The following is a 16276-nucleotide window of genomic DNA, read 5'->3' on the forward strand; positions in this document are numbered from 1 at the left end:
ATGTACATGTACAAGACTTTAATTGATTTTGAAACATTTACATATGGAAAAGAATATGAATTTTCATCTGTTTTGTAGGGGATTTTCATATAGTTACATACTTTCCGGAGGGATTTGTTTTCTTTCAATCCGATAAAGGCTAACAGATGCATTGATGTGTGTTTGAGAAGAATTTAGAGTTCTCAATGCTCTGCAACTTTGTTCTTTATATGACTCTTTTTTTATTTTATTGATTCGAGTGTCACTGATAAGTCTTTTGTAGAAAAAAAAACGCATAGTTGGCGTACAAAATTTACATCCTGGTATCGATGATGATTTGTTTTGTATAAGGTTGATAGCTATCCGACGCAGCTCATATATCATGTATATGATATATATTGCTGTCAAGACCTTACTGAAACTTACCTTATAAATGAACATACAGGGAGAAGGTACATATTAAACCGTTTAATCCCGCTGCACCTGTTGTAGTAAGGAACTTGATGTTCAGTAGTTGTCGTTTGTAGACGTGATTCATAAGTGATTTTCATTTATCATATTATATAAATAAGACCATTGGTTTTCCCGTTTGAATGGGTTTCCACCAGTCATTTTGTGGCCATTTACAGCTTGCCGTTTGGTGTGAGACAGTGTTGAAGACCCTACTACGACCTATAATGATTTTTCTTTTACAAATTGTGACTCTGATGAAGAGTTGTCTCATTGGCACTCATACCACATCTTCTAATATCTATACACATATATAACATTCCCCTGTTTAAAAATTTACAAAAATAAATCTCGAATCTTATTTAATGTCAAGAAAGTGATTGCTTTAGTAATTTACAAGTTTGATATCGTCATTTAAAACACCTCATTAAACGTAATTATCGCACGGCAGGTAATTGGTGAAACGCCGTCATGTGGTGACCCTTATAGATTAGGTTAGTAAATGGCATTAAAGGGTTGCGTGAGATCATATCTACTGGCAATTATTACCCCATCTTTTGAAGCTGTTGTATGCTATTTGACCACTACGCAACACAGAGGGTGAGTACAATCTATAGGGGATTCTGTCTTCGTCCTCACCACTATGGAGTGTACTTACCATTCAGGAATCCGTAATGGGTCATTAGCGAAACAAATAACTTATAATATTGACAAATATTACATTTCTCACATTATGTGATCTACATAGAAACTGACTTAAACAACAAATTCTATTTTGGGAATTTCAATTGGACATTCAAAACAACAACATTCAAATAAATAATATTTCAACTCTTTCATCGAAACTACTTCGTGAACAGTCTAACATCTCTTTGAGTTCTTTTATTATATGAGTTGCAGGGTTTTTTTATGACTTCAATGTTTTACCCATTAAACATTTTCAAAACATCATTTACGTAGTCTACTAGCAGGAATATCACACAATTATTTTTTATCGTCAAATATATGCACCGTAGAAAAACTGAATGCAGCCTCTATGACAAGGATAGAAGGATAGTATAACGTTTTCTCTATTTAAACGTTGGCTTTCAATAATGAAGTTAGTCTGTCCATTGAACTCTGGAAATAAGTTATCTTGATTAGTCACTGCACTGTATGTAACGTACATTTATCAATTACGTCTTGCATTGTTTATCTCTGTGAACAAACCTCATGTACACGTACATCAGGTTAAAACCAATGTACAGATAAAATCGATTTGAACGATAAGCTAGTGCTCATTACATGAAACTGGTTGCATACAGGTTTACAGTACGCCACGTTTGTTTTTAACACAGCCTAAGTGAGTACATGTTTTAGTTTGGCTTTAGGGAATTTAATAAAATTTATATTTTTGACAGGTGGTCATCGTGTAATGGACATTCCATTTAGTTTACATTGTTGTATCTAATTAACCTGTTTTACTTTGATAAGTGTTTGGTATGACTATAAATTATCACTTCTTTGTACTATGAGCAACAACATTATTTATGTTTTAAAAAAATATTTCCTTTCTCCATTTAAACGGAGTACTTTACAACAACATTATTCCATTTACCTGTGTATATTTTTGTATTTGGCAACTTTTTGTTCAAGATTATTGTTGTTTTTTAAATTGTTTAATATCTCAAACCGATATACTATTGTTTTCTTTATTTTGTTACCCCTTATTTTATCGATTTTGTATTTACATTGTATCATAGATCAAATTTATCCGTTCAGTGTATGTACACTTGTAATATGTCTTGATTGAGTAAAGCCATTTCAATTGATATTTAACGTTTAAACCCGCTGCATTTGTTTGCACCTGTCTTAAGTCAGGAATCTGATGTTCAGTAGTTCTCTCGCTTTTTATATGACATTATACCGTTAGGTTTTCAATTTGAATGGTTTTACAATAGTAATTTTGGGACCCTTTATAGCTTGCTGTTTGGTATGAGCCAAGGCTCAGTGTTTAAGACCGTACTATGACCTATTATGGTTTACTTTTACAAATTGTGACTTGGATGGGAATTTGTCTCATTGTCACTCATACCACATTCTTTTATATCTATTAGTATATGGAAGCAAAAATAATCAAAAATTAGTGATCAATTTTTTTGATGCCTCAGGCTCATAAAGAAAGTACCTGTCAAAAAAATGTGACGAATAAAATTCTTTAGAGGTAAATTATAGCTGGTTTGGACGGACAATTTGATTGTAACTGATCGGCTTATTAAATTTTGTCCCTGGTCAGATGTTTTACTTCTCCATTCCTGTGCCGCTTGGTGTTGTTTTCAAAACCTTGATAGTTTTTAACCTATGATTTGGTAACCGTGACCTGGAAACTATTTTATTTATTACCAGGTAAGCCCTCCTATCTTTGATATTCATTGTTGCTGGGACATACGGTTAAACATTATAAGGTTAACAAGCCAACGATTAATAGTTAAGTGATTGAATACAGTTGACTTGGCCATCACCTTTGGGATATAAGCATGGGCTTGGATAAATAAAAAGTTAATTGTCAGATAAAGAGAAATGATTACTATTTTTTTGAAAAAGTAGCGCGCTTACAGATTCTGGAGCACCATGTACTTTATTACATTACAAATTTGATGAAAGCTTTTATGAGAACTTACTAAAATTATTAAATAGAAAGTTCGCCTTCATTCAGCAAACATATACTCTTCTGATTCTTAGGTTGGTTTTGAAACAGAAATAGTTGTCCAAATATTTGTTTAAAATGTCACACGTATTTTACGTTGTTTCAGACATGAAAAGAAACTTTATCTTAGGTCTTGACTTGTTAGTCTGAAATAGAGAAAGGCTTTATTTTGATTGAGAAATGATACGAGTATGCCATTTAGAAAAGATTTTAATTTACTTAGTATGTCCGGCTTTCAAAAAGCAACATTCGAATATAATTTGTCAAGTTAAAGAAAACTTTTCAACTTTCAAATTCAATTTCAAATATTTATAAATTGCAACTGTTACACGTGGCAAATTAAATGAGAAGTCGGGATTATTTTGAGAATAGAAAGTTTAAAATGATAATATCACAAGAAGAACGTTTGAATTGAACAGAGATACCGCAGTATGCATGATAAATACAGTCGTCATGGAGGCAATTTGTTTTTTCTTCAGAAGAATTAAAAACTACTTAACTTTAAAATTTAGAGGCAGGGGATCATCCTCATGTTAAATTAAAACCGTAAAGAACACTTTTTTTATAAGAGAAAAATTTGTCGATATGGCAATCCATGAATTTTTTTATGCTAAAGTCTTTCCAAGTTCACAAGGTAGTTGCAGCAAACCAGCATGTTTCCTAAACTTGTCTCTAATACTCCTCTACGGATTGGTCATTTCCATTGACGACTTTCGTTTAAAGTATGAATATACGAAAAAAAAAACTCTTTTATAGGAGTATTTTTCAAATTTAGATCAATTAAATTCTGATCATTGTATTCAAAGTTGCTGTTTGCTGTAGACGATTGTGTCTGCTACCCTGTTACAAATTTTCATTTATCAATAATGCAAAATAGTAGCAGACCTCCAATTCTTATTAGTGAAGAAAATACACCAAACAACGGCAATGTTTTTTTTTAATTTAGTTTTTAGACACAGTGGTACTACATTCACTAGATTTGCTTCAGCTTTTCATCTAACGCATATTCTAGTCGTGAAAGATAAATCGAATAAATTTATGAACAGATGTTTTTATTTTTGCGTTCAATTATGAGTTTTTTTGTATTGTAGAATTCATCCTTATGGAATACAGCCAGAGTCAGTACGCAAGGCCAAGACCTGGCACGGTTTCCGAATCATTGGTAATTTGATGACTTAAGTATTCAAATTGTTAAGACAGTCCTTTCTTGTAGAATAAAGGTACTGTATAAGTTATTTTATTTTTTTGTTACATCTCTCGCAGAAAACTCGACATAGGGACAATGATCTGTCGGTGGCGTTAACTCATTAATCAAAAGTTTTTATTTTAGGTGGAAAACCTGTATGATTCATACTTTGTAAATGAATGCCTTATGTTAGGAAGTTTTCGTCTGTCCTTGACCTCTATTTCATGTTTAAGTAAAGATTTTTTGTAATGTGTATTTCTCGCTTATTGAGCAATACGATAACTATATTTAGTATGTGCGTACCTTGCTTTGTCTTTATGCCTGTCAGACAGTTTTCATCTGACCTCGACCTGTTGTCATGGATCAGAAAACAAGGTTTAGTGTTTGTGGTTTTAGTTTAAACATATTTTATTGTACAAAACAAATGAATTAGACAAAAGTTTTTCATCTTAGTTCGTTCTCTTCGTTGTATGGTGACATTCATATAATAGATACTATAAGCAATGGGTCTACTATATTTGGTGTATCGAATGAGTGTACGGTGTACATGTCCTACTTGGAGTAGTATCATCTGTCATTGACCTCAATTTGATTGTCTCTTGGATAAAGTTAATTCATTTGATTGTTTGCCTTTGTAATACTAAACTTGGTGTGAGGAAATATTTTACGATGAACAATTCAGACAAAATGTACTATTTGACCTTGACCTCATTTTCACGGTTCATTGTTCAATATTTAGTTTTTATTTGTTAGTCTTAGTTTTTCTTAAACCAATAGGTCAACTATGTTTGGTATATAAAATAATTGTAAGGTGTTTATGTTTGTCTGGTTAGTATCATCTGACCTTGACCTCATTATCATGGTTCATTGGTCAATGGTTTTTAGATTCTATTACCCTTAGCAATAGGTCAATTATATGTCACGCATTTATTGTATGAAATGTGTACAAGTCTGTCAGGGTTCGTCTGACTTTCACCTTATTTTCATGGTTTATTGGTCAGTGATATGTTTTCCTGATCAAGTTTGTTTCTTAGAAACAATAAGCAATATTTTAACTATATTTTGAGTATGGAATGATTCAATTTGTAAGGTGTACATGTATGTTCGGTTTGTTTATGTGATACTTGAAGTAAAGCTTTATACTGACGAATTCAAACATTAAATCAAAGATTAGTACAGCAGGCGAGACATTCAGCATGTGTACTCTTGTTGCTGCTTTAACCGCCAATAAAGGGGGCTGTAAAACCAAAGACTTATAAATTAGTTATTGTTTCTCCACGCTAGACACTACACTTGGCATTACGAAGTAAGAGCAAATACTTATTACTATACATAAAGTAAAAATAGTGTGTCCGGGTAAATTTGCCTCCTCCTATGGACTGTTACGTTGTGAACTAGCACGTTACAACGGATTATTATTTCAATTTAAAACATGACAAGGATCATATTATTTTAACATTTATATGATCTCGGTGTGATACGCATGTAAAATTTACGACAAATACACCGAACCAGTTTTTACAAATCGATATAACCTAAGGTCTGAATTCAAACATTTTAATGGTAGATTTAATTTTGAACTTTCTATGTATAAAAAAATATGGGATCAAGTTTTATGTATCTATGGTGAGGTTATTCGACCTAATTCAAAATTGTTTTGAGTCAAACGCAATAGTAGTGTAAATGCTTCAGTCATAATATGTTTCAAAATTAGGGGAGATTTATATTGCATATTGCATATTATGGATTTTGTACATGTTGTACTTGAATACATTTGCATCACAACAACATACATGATAATTATAGGAGTCACCAAAAAAATAGATAATAGTATGCTGTTATAATTTATTTTATTTTTTGAAAAAAGTATAATTTAAAAAAAATACTGAACTCCGAAAAATATTCAAAACGGAAAGTCCATAATCAAATGGCAAAATCAAAAGCTCAAACACATCAAACGAATGTACAACACCTGTCATACTCCTGACTTAGTACAGGCATTTTATTATGTATAAAATGGTTGATAAAACCTGGTTTAATAAATGAAGTAAGCTTAACCTCTCACGTGTATGACAGTCGCATAAAATTTCATTGTTATGTGTCGGTTTTGTTTGCAAACTCAATGGGTATGCTCTATCTTAGTGTTAGAAATTAAAAAAAACATGATTCAGAGACATATATATACCGTGAGGATAGCAACACATTGCACCTATATTTATAGTTATTTCTCTTCCGTTAATTGACGAAACATAGTTTTCTTTCGTTTATTGACGAAACAGAGAAAGTTAACGTTTCTGTAAAGTCTTTGTTTTGTTGGTGTTTCCTTTTCTATATTGTACTTATTTTCAATCTGTACCGACACATAAAAAACTAATCTTCGACATTTCTGTGAATTTTGTTTTCTTCTTAACAGACTATTTTATTTTCATTTTTATGTATCTGTAAGTATTTCGCTATATTAAAAAATGTGATGCATGATCACAAATGCAAAATGGGTATCCGTGCATATTTGGTACATTGACGTAATACAGAATAAATATGGAACACACAGTTTGAAATCAAGCAATTCTTTAAAATAGTTATCTGGCAAAAAAATTGTAATTAAGTTCACACAAATATTGTAACTTTTCTTGATAAGAGAAAGGATTTCACAATCCCAAAGTTTTCTTATATTCATAAAAAAAAATAGTATAACAACCAGCGATACATTCACTGATAGATATACAAGAATGCAAAAAGAAAATTTATACATGTTACATAAATCTAAACCATGTCTTATTCTAGACAGGCACAGTAACCGATTGTTGACATACTAGTCCACAAGGTAACAGTCCGCGAGAAGACTATTATCCTATGAGGAGACATCTTTCTAGCTACGAGCCTACCAGTCTTGGGTCTACCTTTTTATTGTCATGTGCTAAGCAGGAATTAACACATGACAGAGGCAAAATTCCTTTGATCTTACTGTGGTATAATCTGGATAATGCACGGGTCAGGTGTGCATTAACTACTTCAATAATTGCACAGGTCACGTGAACTTCACGTCCTTGACAGATGTTTATTGTACAGTACTTTGCGTTTGTTGATTCCATTGCTACTACAGATATTTGTTTTTCTCCATTTTGTAAGAAATATCAAGTGGATACATGTATCTATACTCGGACATAAAAAATCAGTCACTTGATAAAACATCAGAATAGAAAACATACAAAACAAATGTAGTAGCATTACAATCAACACAATACAAGTCTAAATAAGATAAAGAACACAGGTTGATTTAATACTAAAATTATTTTTCCATCAATATAAAAAAAATTGTCATTAAAAAAAAATGAAAATAAAGTATCATCGACATCTTTCTATTATAGTCTTGATATGTAAGATATCAGTGTCACAACATGACACAATGAAAACTAAAAAAAAACCCGCTTTTTCATACATTTCTATGTACGGCTTAAAAACAACTTAAAATAACAATTCAGTGTTAAAAATTGAAAACAAAATCTGTGAGGTTCACATCTTCGTTACAAAATTGAACACGCAGTTTTGAAAAGAGCTGTTACTTGGCAATCCCCGATATTTTCCTTCTGGTTTTGAATCATTAAATGCATTTTCTGTATTTTCCATATTAACTTGCTCAGGAAGGATTGCACGAGTATCGGTTAATGGTTTGGGATCCTCAAGTTTTATCTGCTTATTAGATGGATTCAAAATGTTAGAGACATCTTTTAGCATAGAATCCGCAGGTCTTTTGTAGGTACGAACAGCTTTTTTACTCCTGTGACCTGTTCTATCCATTATCATCTGCTCACTGACTCCTGCTTGGTACAATCTAGTTGCAAGTGTTCTTTTCCCCGAGTGGTTACTAAAATTCCCCTTTAATTCTCCCTTTTGGCATATTGTCTTCATGAGTGACCCTAATCTATTAGCACCCAGTATGTGGTCAAACTTAACAGAACCTTCTGATAAAACAGGTCTACGATAAAAAGGACTGCTAACCGATTTATCAATTTCGTATATTGCATTCATATACATCTGATACGATTTTAGGGTCTGACAATCCTTCTCTAAATATTGTCTGACAGATTTTGGTGCAATATAGCGATGGCGTAGCCCTCCATTATACGTTTTATTATCCTTACCCCGGAATTCAATATAGTTTCCGTTATCATCTTCTCCTAATTGTATTTGAGAAATTTGCAGATTACGGTGTTCGTCACGACCACGTAGACCAAAATATTTACAGTTGTAGAAAAAAACAGTATGCAATAAACTTTCGGATGAATGATTACCAAACACAGACTTGTCCCACAATATTTCTTCCTGTTCAACTGAAATTGGATCTGCTTGTTTAACATTTATACCATACCCATCTGATGTTAATTTCTTCATCTGTGCATCAAGTATTTGTCTAAACCTCAGAAATCTGTCATCAGACTCGTTCAAAAAGTTAAGATTAGAAACACCGTGTGACCGCATTCCTCTTAGAAGTCCAGTTACAAGAAGATAAAGTGTTTTCGCTGGATATTTCTCTCCATTCTTTTTCCGAACTTCTACTACAAATTTTCCTAAAATGCTGTTAATATCTTGAACAGACAAATCCTTCAGGTTTGGTATAATTAAACCACTACCAATTTTAGAATTCTTCCAGTCTTCATAGACATTAACTGCCCATTTTGTGGCTTTCTTTGTGTTTTTGTTCTCAGCACCTTCAATAAGTGTATCAATTTCATTGTCTGTCATTTCTGCAAACCTTGATTCGACTCCTTGTTCCTGATCTTTAGGTTCTTCATCCTAAAATAAGATAATATCACATAATTCAACACATGGCAGAGGCAAAATCCGGCAGTGGCAAATATTTCATGAATGTTCCGGATGAGAACAATTAAACAATAAAACTAGTCGGAAGTTTCCGTAAATGATTATATCAAGGGTCTAATTAGCAGATCCAGAACTTTTTATTTAAGGGGGAGGGCTGACTGACCTAAAAGGAGGGGGCGCGCGTCATGCTTCAGTGATTCCATATATAATTAACCATTTTTTTCCACAAAAGAGGGACCCGGGACTCCATCCCTTGGATCCGTCTATGGGTCCACACCTCAAATCATGCAATAATGGGTCTGCGCGTGGCAGATAATTCTAAAAAAAGACGTACCTTGACATTTTGGATCTTTCCGTTTTCCGAAGGAACTTGCAACCATAGATCTAAGTCTAGTCCTAGGTCAAATGAAACAGCTGAGGTGTTGATTAAATCTCCAGATGCATTCTCATCCATCACATTACTAGGAAACTCTCCAAAAAAGTCCTCTATATTTACATTTCTCAGTTCCATTTCATCCTCCAATGTTTCTAATACTTGTGATAAGATCATATCATCCTCCGATAATTCATGATGAAATCCATCCATTTCAACGTCTTGTTGGGCGGATATGATTTATGCGGGAAAATCGTTGACGTCATGTGTTAAAACAGTTATTGGCCAATCAAATCGGTATATGTTTTAATTTGCACAGCACGAGATGACCCATTAACCCGAACTCCTTCGTCGTTCGGGTTAAACAGGGTCACTCGAGCTGTGCAAATTAAATCCCATATACCGACTTGCTTGGTCAATAACTATAACTTGTTATTTGTAAAGTAGCCCCCGACCTCCAGCAGTCAGGCGGGCACGCAACTAAAAGATCGCTGGGGCGGTTCAATATCTATAGACATATCAAAGTTTTTAACATTGTATTTCCATGTACCTAAAGTATGAATCGATCATGTATTATATTATTTACTTCAACCTTTTTGTAATTTTTTGATAGTGTTTATTCAAGTCATATTAACTTCACTTACTTTGAACGGATTCAAAAGCTGTATTTTTGTTGATGGTAGATTTTTTTGCGACTGTGTGAGTTGTTCTGGTTAGGTTTTTAATTAGAATTAAGCTTGAATCTAATGTGACGTGCTTCTTTAGCTTTGTAAACAACACTGTGATAAAATTCGCGATAAAATATACTTAGCGCAGACGCAGACTCAGAGACATACATAATAATGGCTGTTACAATCTGAATTAATACTATAGTATCTATTTGAAGTGACTTATAGGTCCATTGGGCCGGGTGTAATTTAATTGAAATATTTCAATATTGTACATAATTTGTTATACACAATGTCACTATAATAAACATATTTGTATTGTATTGTATTGTATTGTACAATCTACTTCCCCCGTAAATCTTCATGTATTGAAACCTATTTGCAGACTCTTTGCCGATTTTATTGTTTTAAAAAGTGCAATTAAAATAAGGCAAAATAACTTTTATTCCAATTCGTATGCCTAATAAAAAAAGTAATGCACAAGAGCTCGGAGAAATCAACAAAATAAAAATGAGATAAAATTCCGCGAAAGTCTATTAATCTTTTTGGCGCATTTAAGTCATTTCAAAACATGACGTCATACAAATGAAACCGCTAAAGTTGAAAGTTTTACGTTACGTGAACCATCGGAATTCGGATGATTATTGTATTAAAACTGATTTTTGGAGGTAGGTTTTGTTTTATTTTCTTTTCTATTGCGTTATTCGCAAATTTACTCATTTCAGCAAGTCAACATGGCGGCTCCTTAGTCACAAAATGTCAACTTTGGATTTGACGGAAGCTTACGAGAAAAACATGTAAATTAAAAATGGCAAATGTTGGGTTTGAGAACTTAAACATGACGTTAAAGAATTAAAAAGTTTTTTTCTAGCAGTTATTCTCGAAATAACCTACGCAAGTTATATATTTATAAAGATATTTGAGCTTTATCTAAAAGGGAGTAAAAAAGAACAGCCACATACATGACATAATGACCGTGTTTGTCCTATTAGAATCGAAATAATTCATGGAATTTCCAACAATTTATGGCTTCCATGAATTATTTCTTAATTAAGGTCACTTGATGATGTCAAACACTTCCTTATCACTAAATAAAGGTTTAGTTTGGTTTGATGTGATGAAATGTTGAATCACATTAATAGTTTGGTCTTCTCTTATTTTTATTATTTTCACTCGCATTTCTTGGAAAAAAGCACTTCTTATTAAAATAACTTTCAATTCAGGCCATTTGCATGTGTTAGACATTATGCACCCGTTATCTCCTATTGTATGACAAAACAAATTTTTAATAACAAAACATCCGACTGCATTTGCTTACGCTATCAGTATTGATACAGGCGCGCGAAAGGTCACAGTATATGATACTTATATTTGCCAATGAGCAAACTCCAACCAAAGACATTTAAAACTGTAGGTCAACGTACAACCTTCGCCTCTGACAATGAGGTCAAAGGGTTAAAAGTGCAGTGTTGAACTAAAATCAAATTCAATATTCACGTCTGCAGTTTTCATCTTTGTAAAAACAATACATTGCTTATCAACTGAAGACATCAATATGATCTTTAACATGAATATAGATTCTTCCACTGCATCGAGTGTTACAAACTATTTATCTTAACCACTAGAGACAGTTTAATTTTCAAATTAAGAACTGTACTAAAAAAATAATGCAACGCTATATAAATATAAAAGTTAAGAATGCGTTGTATGAATCAACGAGACTACAACTAAACACAATCATGTTTTCAAATATCTCAAGTATTTCTTTAATTTTCTCTACAGAAAGATTTTAAAGAACCTTTTATGTTTTAGGAAGAAGGAAACTGGGAATCTTTAACTTGCAGATTGAACCAAATATGTTTGACATATGACTTGGCAGATGTGTTCTTCTCATTTGAAGGTGAAAATGTATCACACTTTCCAGCTCATAGAATGATCTTAGCTTTGAGAAGTCCTGTATTCAAGGCCATGTTTTATGGTAGTTTTCCACAAAGTGAAGGCGATATAAGGATCGATGATATCAGCTTGAATACATTCAAAGAGTTGATGAAGTAAGAAGTAATCAATTGTCACTCTGGTAAAGAATCTGGTATGATGGCCTATGAGACAACTCTCCACAAGAAACAAAATGACACAGAAATTCAGTTAGCATTTGAAATTTATAGCCTACGGGTACAGAATATTTGATGTATGATTTATATATTTTGCTTTACGTCTTGTTTCGTTTGCCGATATTCGATCTGTACAGGATATTTTACCAGCTTCGATACTAGACATGGGCGTGATGATCTCTTGATAAATATACTATAATGACCTCATGAATCTATTATTTCAAGGGACTTTTGTTGGTATAATTTTTGCCTCTATGTCTTAAATTGAACATACAAAAAAATCATTAAATTGCATATACATATATATTGAACTATAACTTTAGAGCATTTATGGGCCTAAAATGAAATTTTTTGACTAATTTTGTATGTAAACATATTATCTACCTAACATAAGTAGAATCAAGCTGGTGGAATAAAAAGTAAAACAATGTCTACAAATTATTGGATGTAACACGTCTTCTTATTGACTGAAAGCCTTTTGTCAATCAGCTCATACACATAATTATTTCATATGATCCTGACGTCACCATTATTTGTTTTCAAAATTTACTCTTTACAAATGGAATTTATAATAGAGTTATTAGGAAAGATTGTACTATTTTGTCTGTCTATTCGAATTAACATAATAAATGTGGTATACACTTTTAAAAAACACGCTATGCAGGTTATTGAACGTGATTTAATCATTTTGGGGCCTACTTCTTGCTCTGAAATGAATATTTTTTACTAATTTATTTTTTTCTGTGTCCGTAAAATTGAAAACCATAATCGAAACGTAAAGTAACTATAAACAGAAAACTGATTGGAAAAAATAAGATCTACATAATGTCAGTAAAGGCAGAATACAATGAATTGCACTAAATCGGAGTTATAACTTTTGAATGACGATTTGAACAAATTTTGCAAACTATAATTTGTAAAGCATCAAAAGAGATGGGCAATACAATGCCAACTAAAATGCACAACGACTTTAACCATTGGATGACCCCTTAATGCAAAAGTTGCATATTATCTTAAAAACTTCAACCGATTTGCATATTGAAGAGCTCCTAATGGGTGTAGTTATCCTTACAAGAGTTTTTGTTAAAACTAATGGGTTTGCCTATTATTGCTGAAAACTTAAATATATTTTACAGAGAAAAAGGGGAGAGGGGGGGGAATAAACATTCGATTACAATTTGTTTTACTCATAATATTTTAGGTATCTATATACCGATTATCTTCAGCTTACCAAAAAATCCGTCATTCCTTTATTGTATGCTGCTCAGAAGTATATGATAGCAGGGTTAATCTCAAAATGTGAGAATTATCTACAAGATAGTTTAGCTGTTAAAAATGCATGTACACTTTTCAGTCATGCAAACCTTTTCACAATGACTAAACTGAGAGCTAATGCACTCAAATGCATAGCAGATAATGCAATCGATGTTTTAAAAGATGACGATTTTCTCTTGCTCTTACCAAAAGACTTAGTTGAAATTCTTGAGCTTGATTCACTTTGTGTACAAGAAGTAGACGTTATCCGTGCTGTGCTGAAGTGGGTGGACCGTAAACTGACCAAGTCCAAGAACAAAATTGACGGGAAATCCAGACGAGACGTTCTTCTCAAAGATGGTATTCTATTTACCATGGCAATTCCTCTACTTTCCATTGACGAGTTCACGTCAGTTGTAATCCCGAGTGGTGTTCTGACAGACGAAGAACAGTTACAGATTTTTAAAGCTATAACAATTCCTAATAAGGCATTAGCATGCGGAAAATTTAGAGTCAGTCCAAGAAAAGGAGGGAGGGTTGTGGAAGTGTTCGTTAACGATATAGTGTATCCAGGTAAAAACCGGTCAGGTGAAATGTATTCAATACATACTACTAATATACAACCTGAAAATGTATCTGTGAAAGCAAACAAAAGGATCAAGATTAAATCAGTTACCCTCAAACCACAATTCGAACAACCAGGCCCGAATAACTGCAATTTTAAAGTTGATTTTAAAACTGTTACCAGTATGCAAAACATACCTCCTAGAATGGTCGATATGTATGACTGCTTTGAATATGAAAGAAATGGTATCGGAACTTCGGAAGGCACATTGAATGTAAAATTTGAAGGCGAAGCTTGCAAACTATCAATCGACAAAGTTATTCCAGAAAGTGAGATATTAGTTATGACAATCAAACCAGATATTTCTAATGAAAATCTTATGTGGGGAGCAAACCAACACGTGACCCAGAACTTACCACAAACATACGTATACCGACCAATACATGGTATGATGTATGAGCACGAGTTATCTCAACAAACAACTCTTTACTTGTCACTTACAGGCGGACATTTAGTAGAAAGTTTTGAGGTAGTGGAGATTTGCTGAAATATCTAAACAGTTATTCTTTTTAATCAACAAATTTAAATATAAAAAATAACTTTTCTTTGATAACTATTTATAAGAATGTATTTTGACAATTATATAAAACACAAGCATTTTTAACCACAATAGAATACTAGTATATAAGAGATGGATAGCATGCGCAAATGAATCATGTTATTACGCAAGACGGGTTTTTTTTCAATTTAAATATGTACACAATATGTTTTTCGAAGGATCGAAATTAAATATTCAACGATTTTAAAAATAGTAAGCACAGTATGGGTTTTGCACTGTTGACTGGCGTACAGCGATCTAGCTGTAGTTGCTACCTTCTTCGTCATTTGGTATCTGGTTGATAGTTGTCTCATTTGCAACCATAACACATATTCTGCTCTACAGAAAATTTGGACCTTCAAAATATCTCGTTAGAATTATCATGCAGGCTACGCATTAAATCTAATCTGTTAGACCAAAGTACAATTGTATATTGTCATGGGGATTTTTTAACGACGTTAACGTAATATCAATTCATCGAAAAGCAAAAAAATTGATTTCTTTCTTTTGGTCGAAAACTTCAGGCATACCAATATATCTGAGCCCTGTCTCCTTTCGTAATTTTTTAACGACGAGTCTGTCCTTAATCCGTCGTTTTCTGTTATCTCCTTTTTATTTTCATTTTTCTTTGAATATGGTTGCCTTTTTGATGTCTTCCAATCAGGTTAAAAGAATAAATAAAAAAAATAATGAGACTTTGTTTGTGCATATTAGTATATACTAGACTATACAATTGATAATGGAAATGGGGAATTTGTCAAAGAGACAACAGCTTAACCAAAGGGCAAACACAGCCTAAGGTCAACAAAAGGTCTTCAACAAACTTACAAATTCCCGTACCAAGAGAAGGATTTCAGCTGGCCCCTTAACAAAACTGTGTACTAGTTCATTGATTATGGACGACACACCAAACTCCAAAACATATCAATAAACTAAAATTTAAAAACAAACATACTGGTCTAACAACGGCCACAGGGACTTATGTTTGGTTTACAAAGAACAACAAGCATTGATATTTTGAAATCGAAGTATCCCCTTTCTTAAGAATGAAATCATTACAAATAAACTCATAGATACAAGGATTAAATTTTGTATTTACGCCAGACGCGGGGTTCGTCTTTAAAAGACTCATCAGTGACGCTCAAATCTAAAAAGGTTAAAAAGGCCAAATAAAGTACTAAAAGGAAGAGTATTGAGGACCAAAATTCCTAAAAGTTTTGTCAAATACAGCTAATGTAATCTATTCCTGAGGTAGAAAAGCCTTAATATTTCAAAAGTTCAAAAGTTTTGTAAGCAGTTAATTTACAAAGATATTCAAAATAAGTCAATTCCTTAAGCCTCGGTCACACCTTACCGGATAGCTCGAACGGACGCCTAACGGATAACTTTTTTTCAATCCGTTCATGTCCGTTAGACGTCCGTTCTTATCCGTTAGACGTCCGTCCATATCCGTTGCATGTCCGTTAAGCGTACGTTTTATCCGTCGGCGTCCGTTCTGTCCGGTGGAAAATTTTGAGCATGTTCAAAACTTTGAACGGACGTCCAACGGATAAAATGTCCGTTGAACGTCCGTTAGGCGTCCGTT

General features: G+C 33.0%; 2 protein-coding genes across 3 annotated transcripts; one reads left to right on the forward strand and one right to left on the reverse strand.

Annotated features, from left to right (window-relative positions):
- The first annotated feature begins 1648 nt into the window (after positions 1–1648).
- On the forward strand, positions 1649–14676 carry LOC139485260 (BTB/POZ domain-containing protein 6-like). 2 transcript variants are annotated; one of them, XM_071269568.1, is made up of 4 exons: positions 1649–1771; positions 4207–4277; positions 11976–12214; positions 13476–14676. In XM_071269568.1, the coding sequence occupies exons 2-4, from the start codon at positions 4218–4220 to the stop codon at positions 14638–14640; spliced, it is 1464 nt and encodes a 487-aa protein (XP_071125669.1). In that variant the 5' UTR covers positions 1649–1771; positions 4207–4217; the 3' UTR covers positions 14641–14676. The 2 variants fall into 2 exon arrangements, with proteins under 2 accessions (XP_071125669.1, XP_071125670.1); XM_071269569.1 differs by lacking the exons at positions 1649–1771; positions 4207–4277 and adding an exon at positions 10727–10831 and having other exon boundaries at positions 13476–14675.
- LOC139485255 (uncharacterized protein KIAA1958-like) lies at positions 7556–9922 on the reverse strand. The gene is made up of 2 exons (XM_071269560.1): positions 9457–9922; positions 7556–9095 (listed from the first exon to the last, which is right to left on the reverse strand). The coding sequence occupies exons 1-2, from the start codon at positions 9706–9708 to the stop codon at positions 7815–7817; spliced, it is 1533 nt and encodes a 510-aa protein (XP_071125661.1). The 5' UTR covers positions 9709–9922; the 3' UTR covers positions 7556–7814.
- Positions 14677–16276: the final 1600 nt, after the last annotated feature.

Source organism: Mytilus edulis, chromosome 8 (genome assembly GCF_963676685.1).
Source record: "Mytilus edulis chromosome 8, xbMytEdul2.2, whole genome shotgun sequence".
Classification (NCBI taxonomy): Eukaryota; Metazoa; Mollusca; class Bivalvia; order Mytilida; family Mytilidae; genus Mytilus; species Mytilus edulis.

Coding starts and splice junctions, on each gene's coding strand:
- LOC139485260 (XM_071269568.1), top strand. CDS start 4,218: ATGGAATACAGCCAGAGTCAGTACGCAAGGCCAAGACCTGGCACGGTT. Junction 4,278..11,975: donor GCACGGTTTCCGAATCATTG/GTAATTTGATGA, acceptor TTTATGTTTTAG/GAAGAAGGAAACTGGGAATC. Junction 12,215..13,475: donor ACATTCAAAGAGTTGATGAA/GTAAGAAGTAAT, acceptor ATAATATTTTAG/GTATCTATATACCGATTATC.
- LOC139485255 (XM_071269560.1), bottom strand. CDS start 9,708: ATGGATGGATTTCATCATGAATTATCGGAGGATGATATGATCTTATCA. Junction 9,096..9,456: donor GAAAGATCCAAAATGTCAAG/GTACGTCTTTTT, acceptor ATCTTATTTTAG/GATGAAGAACCTAAAGATCA.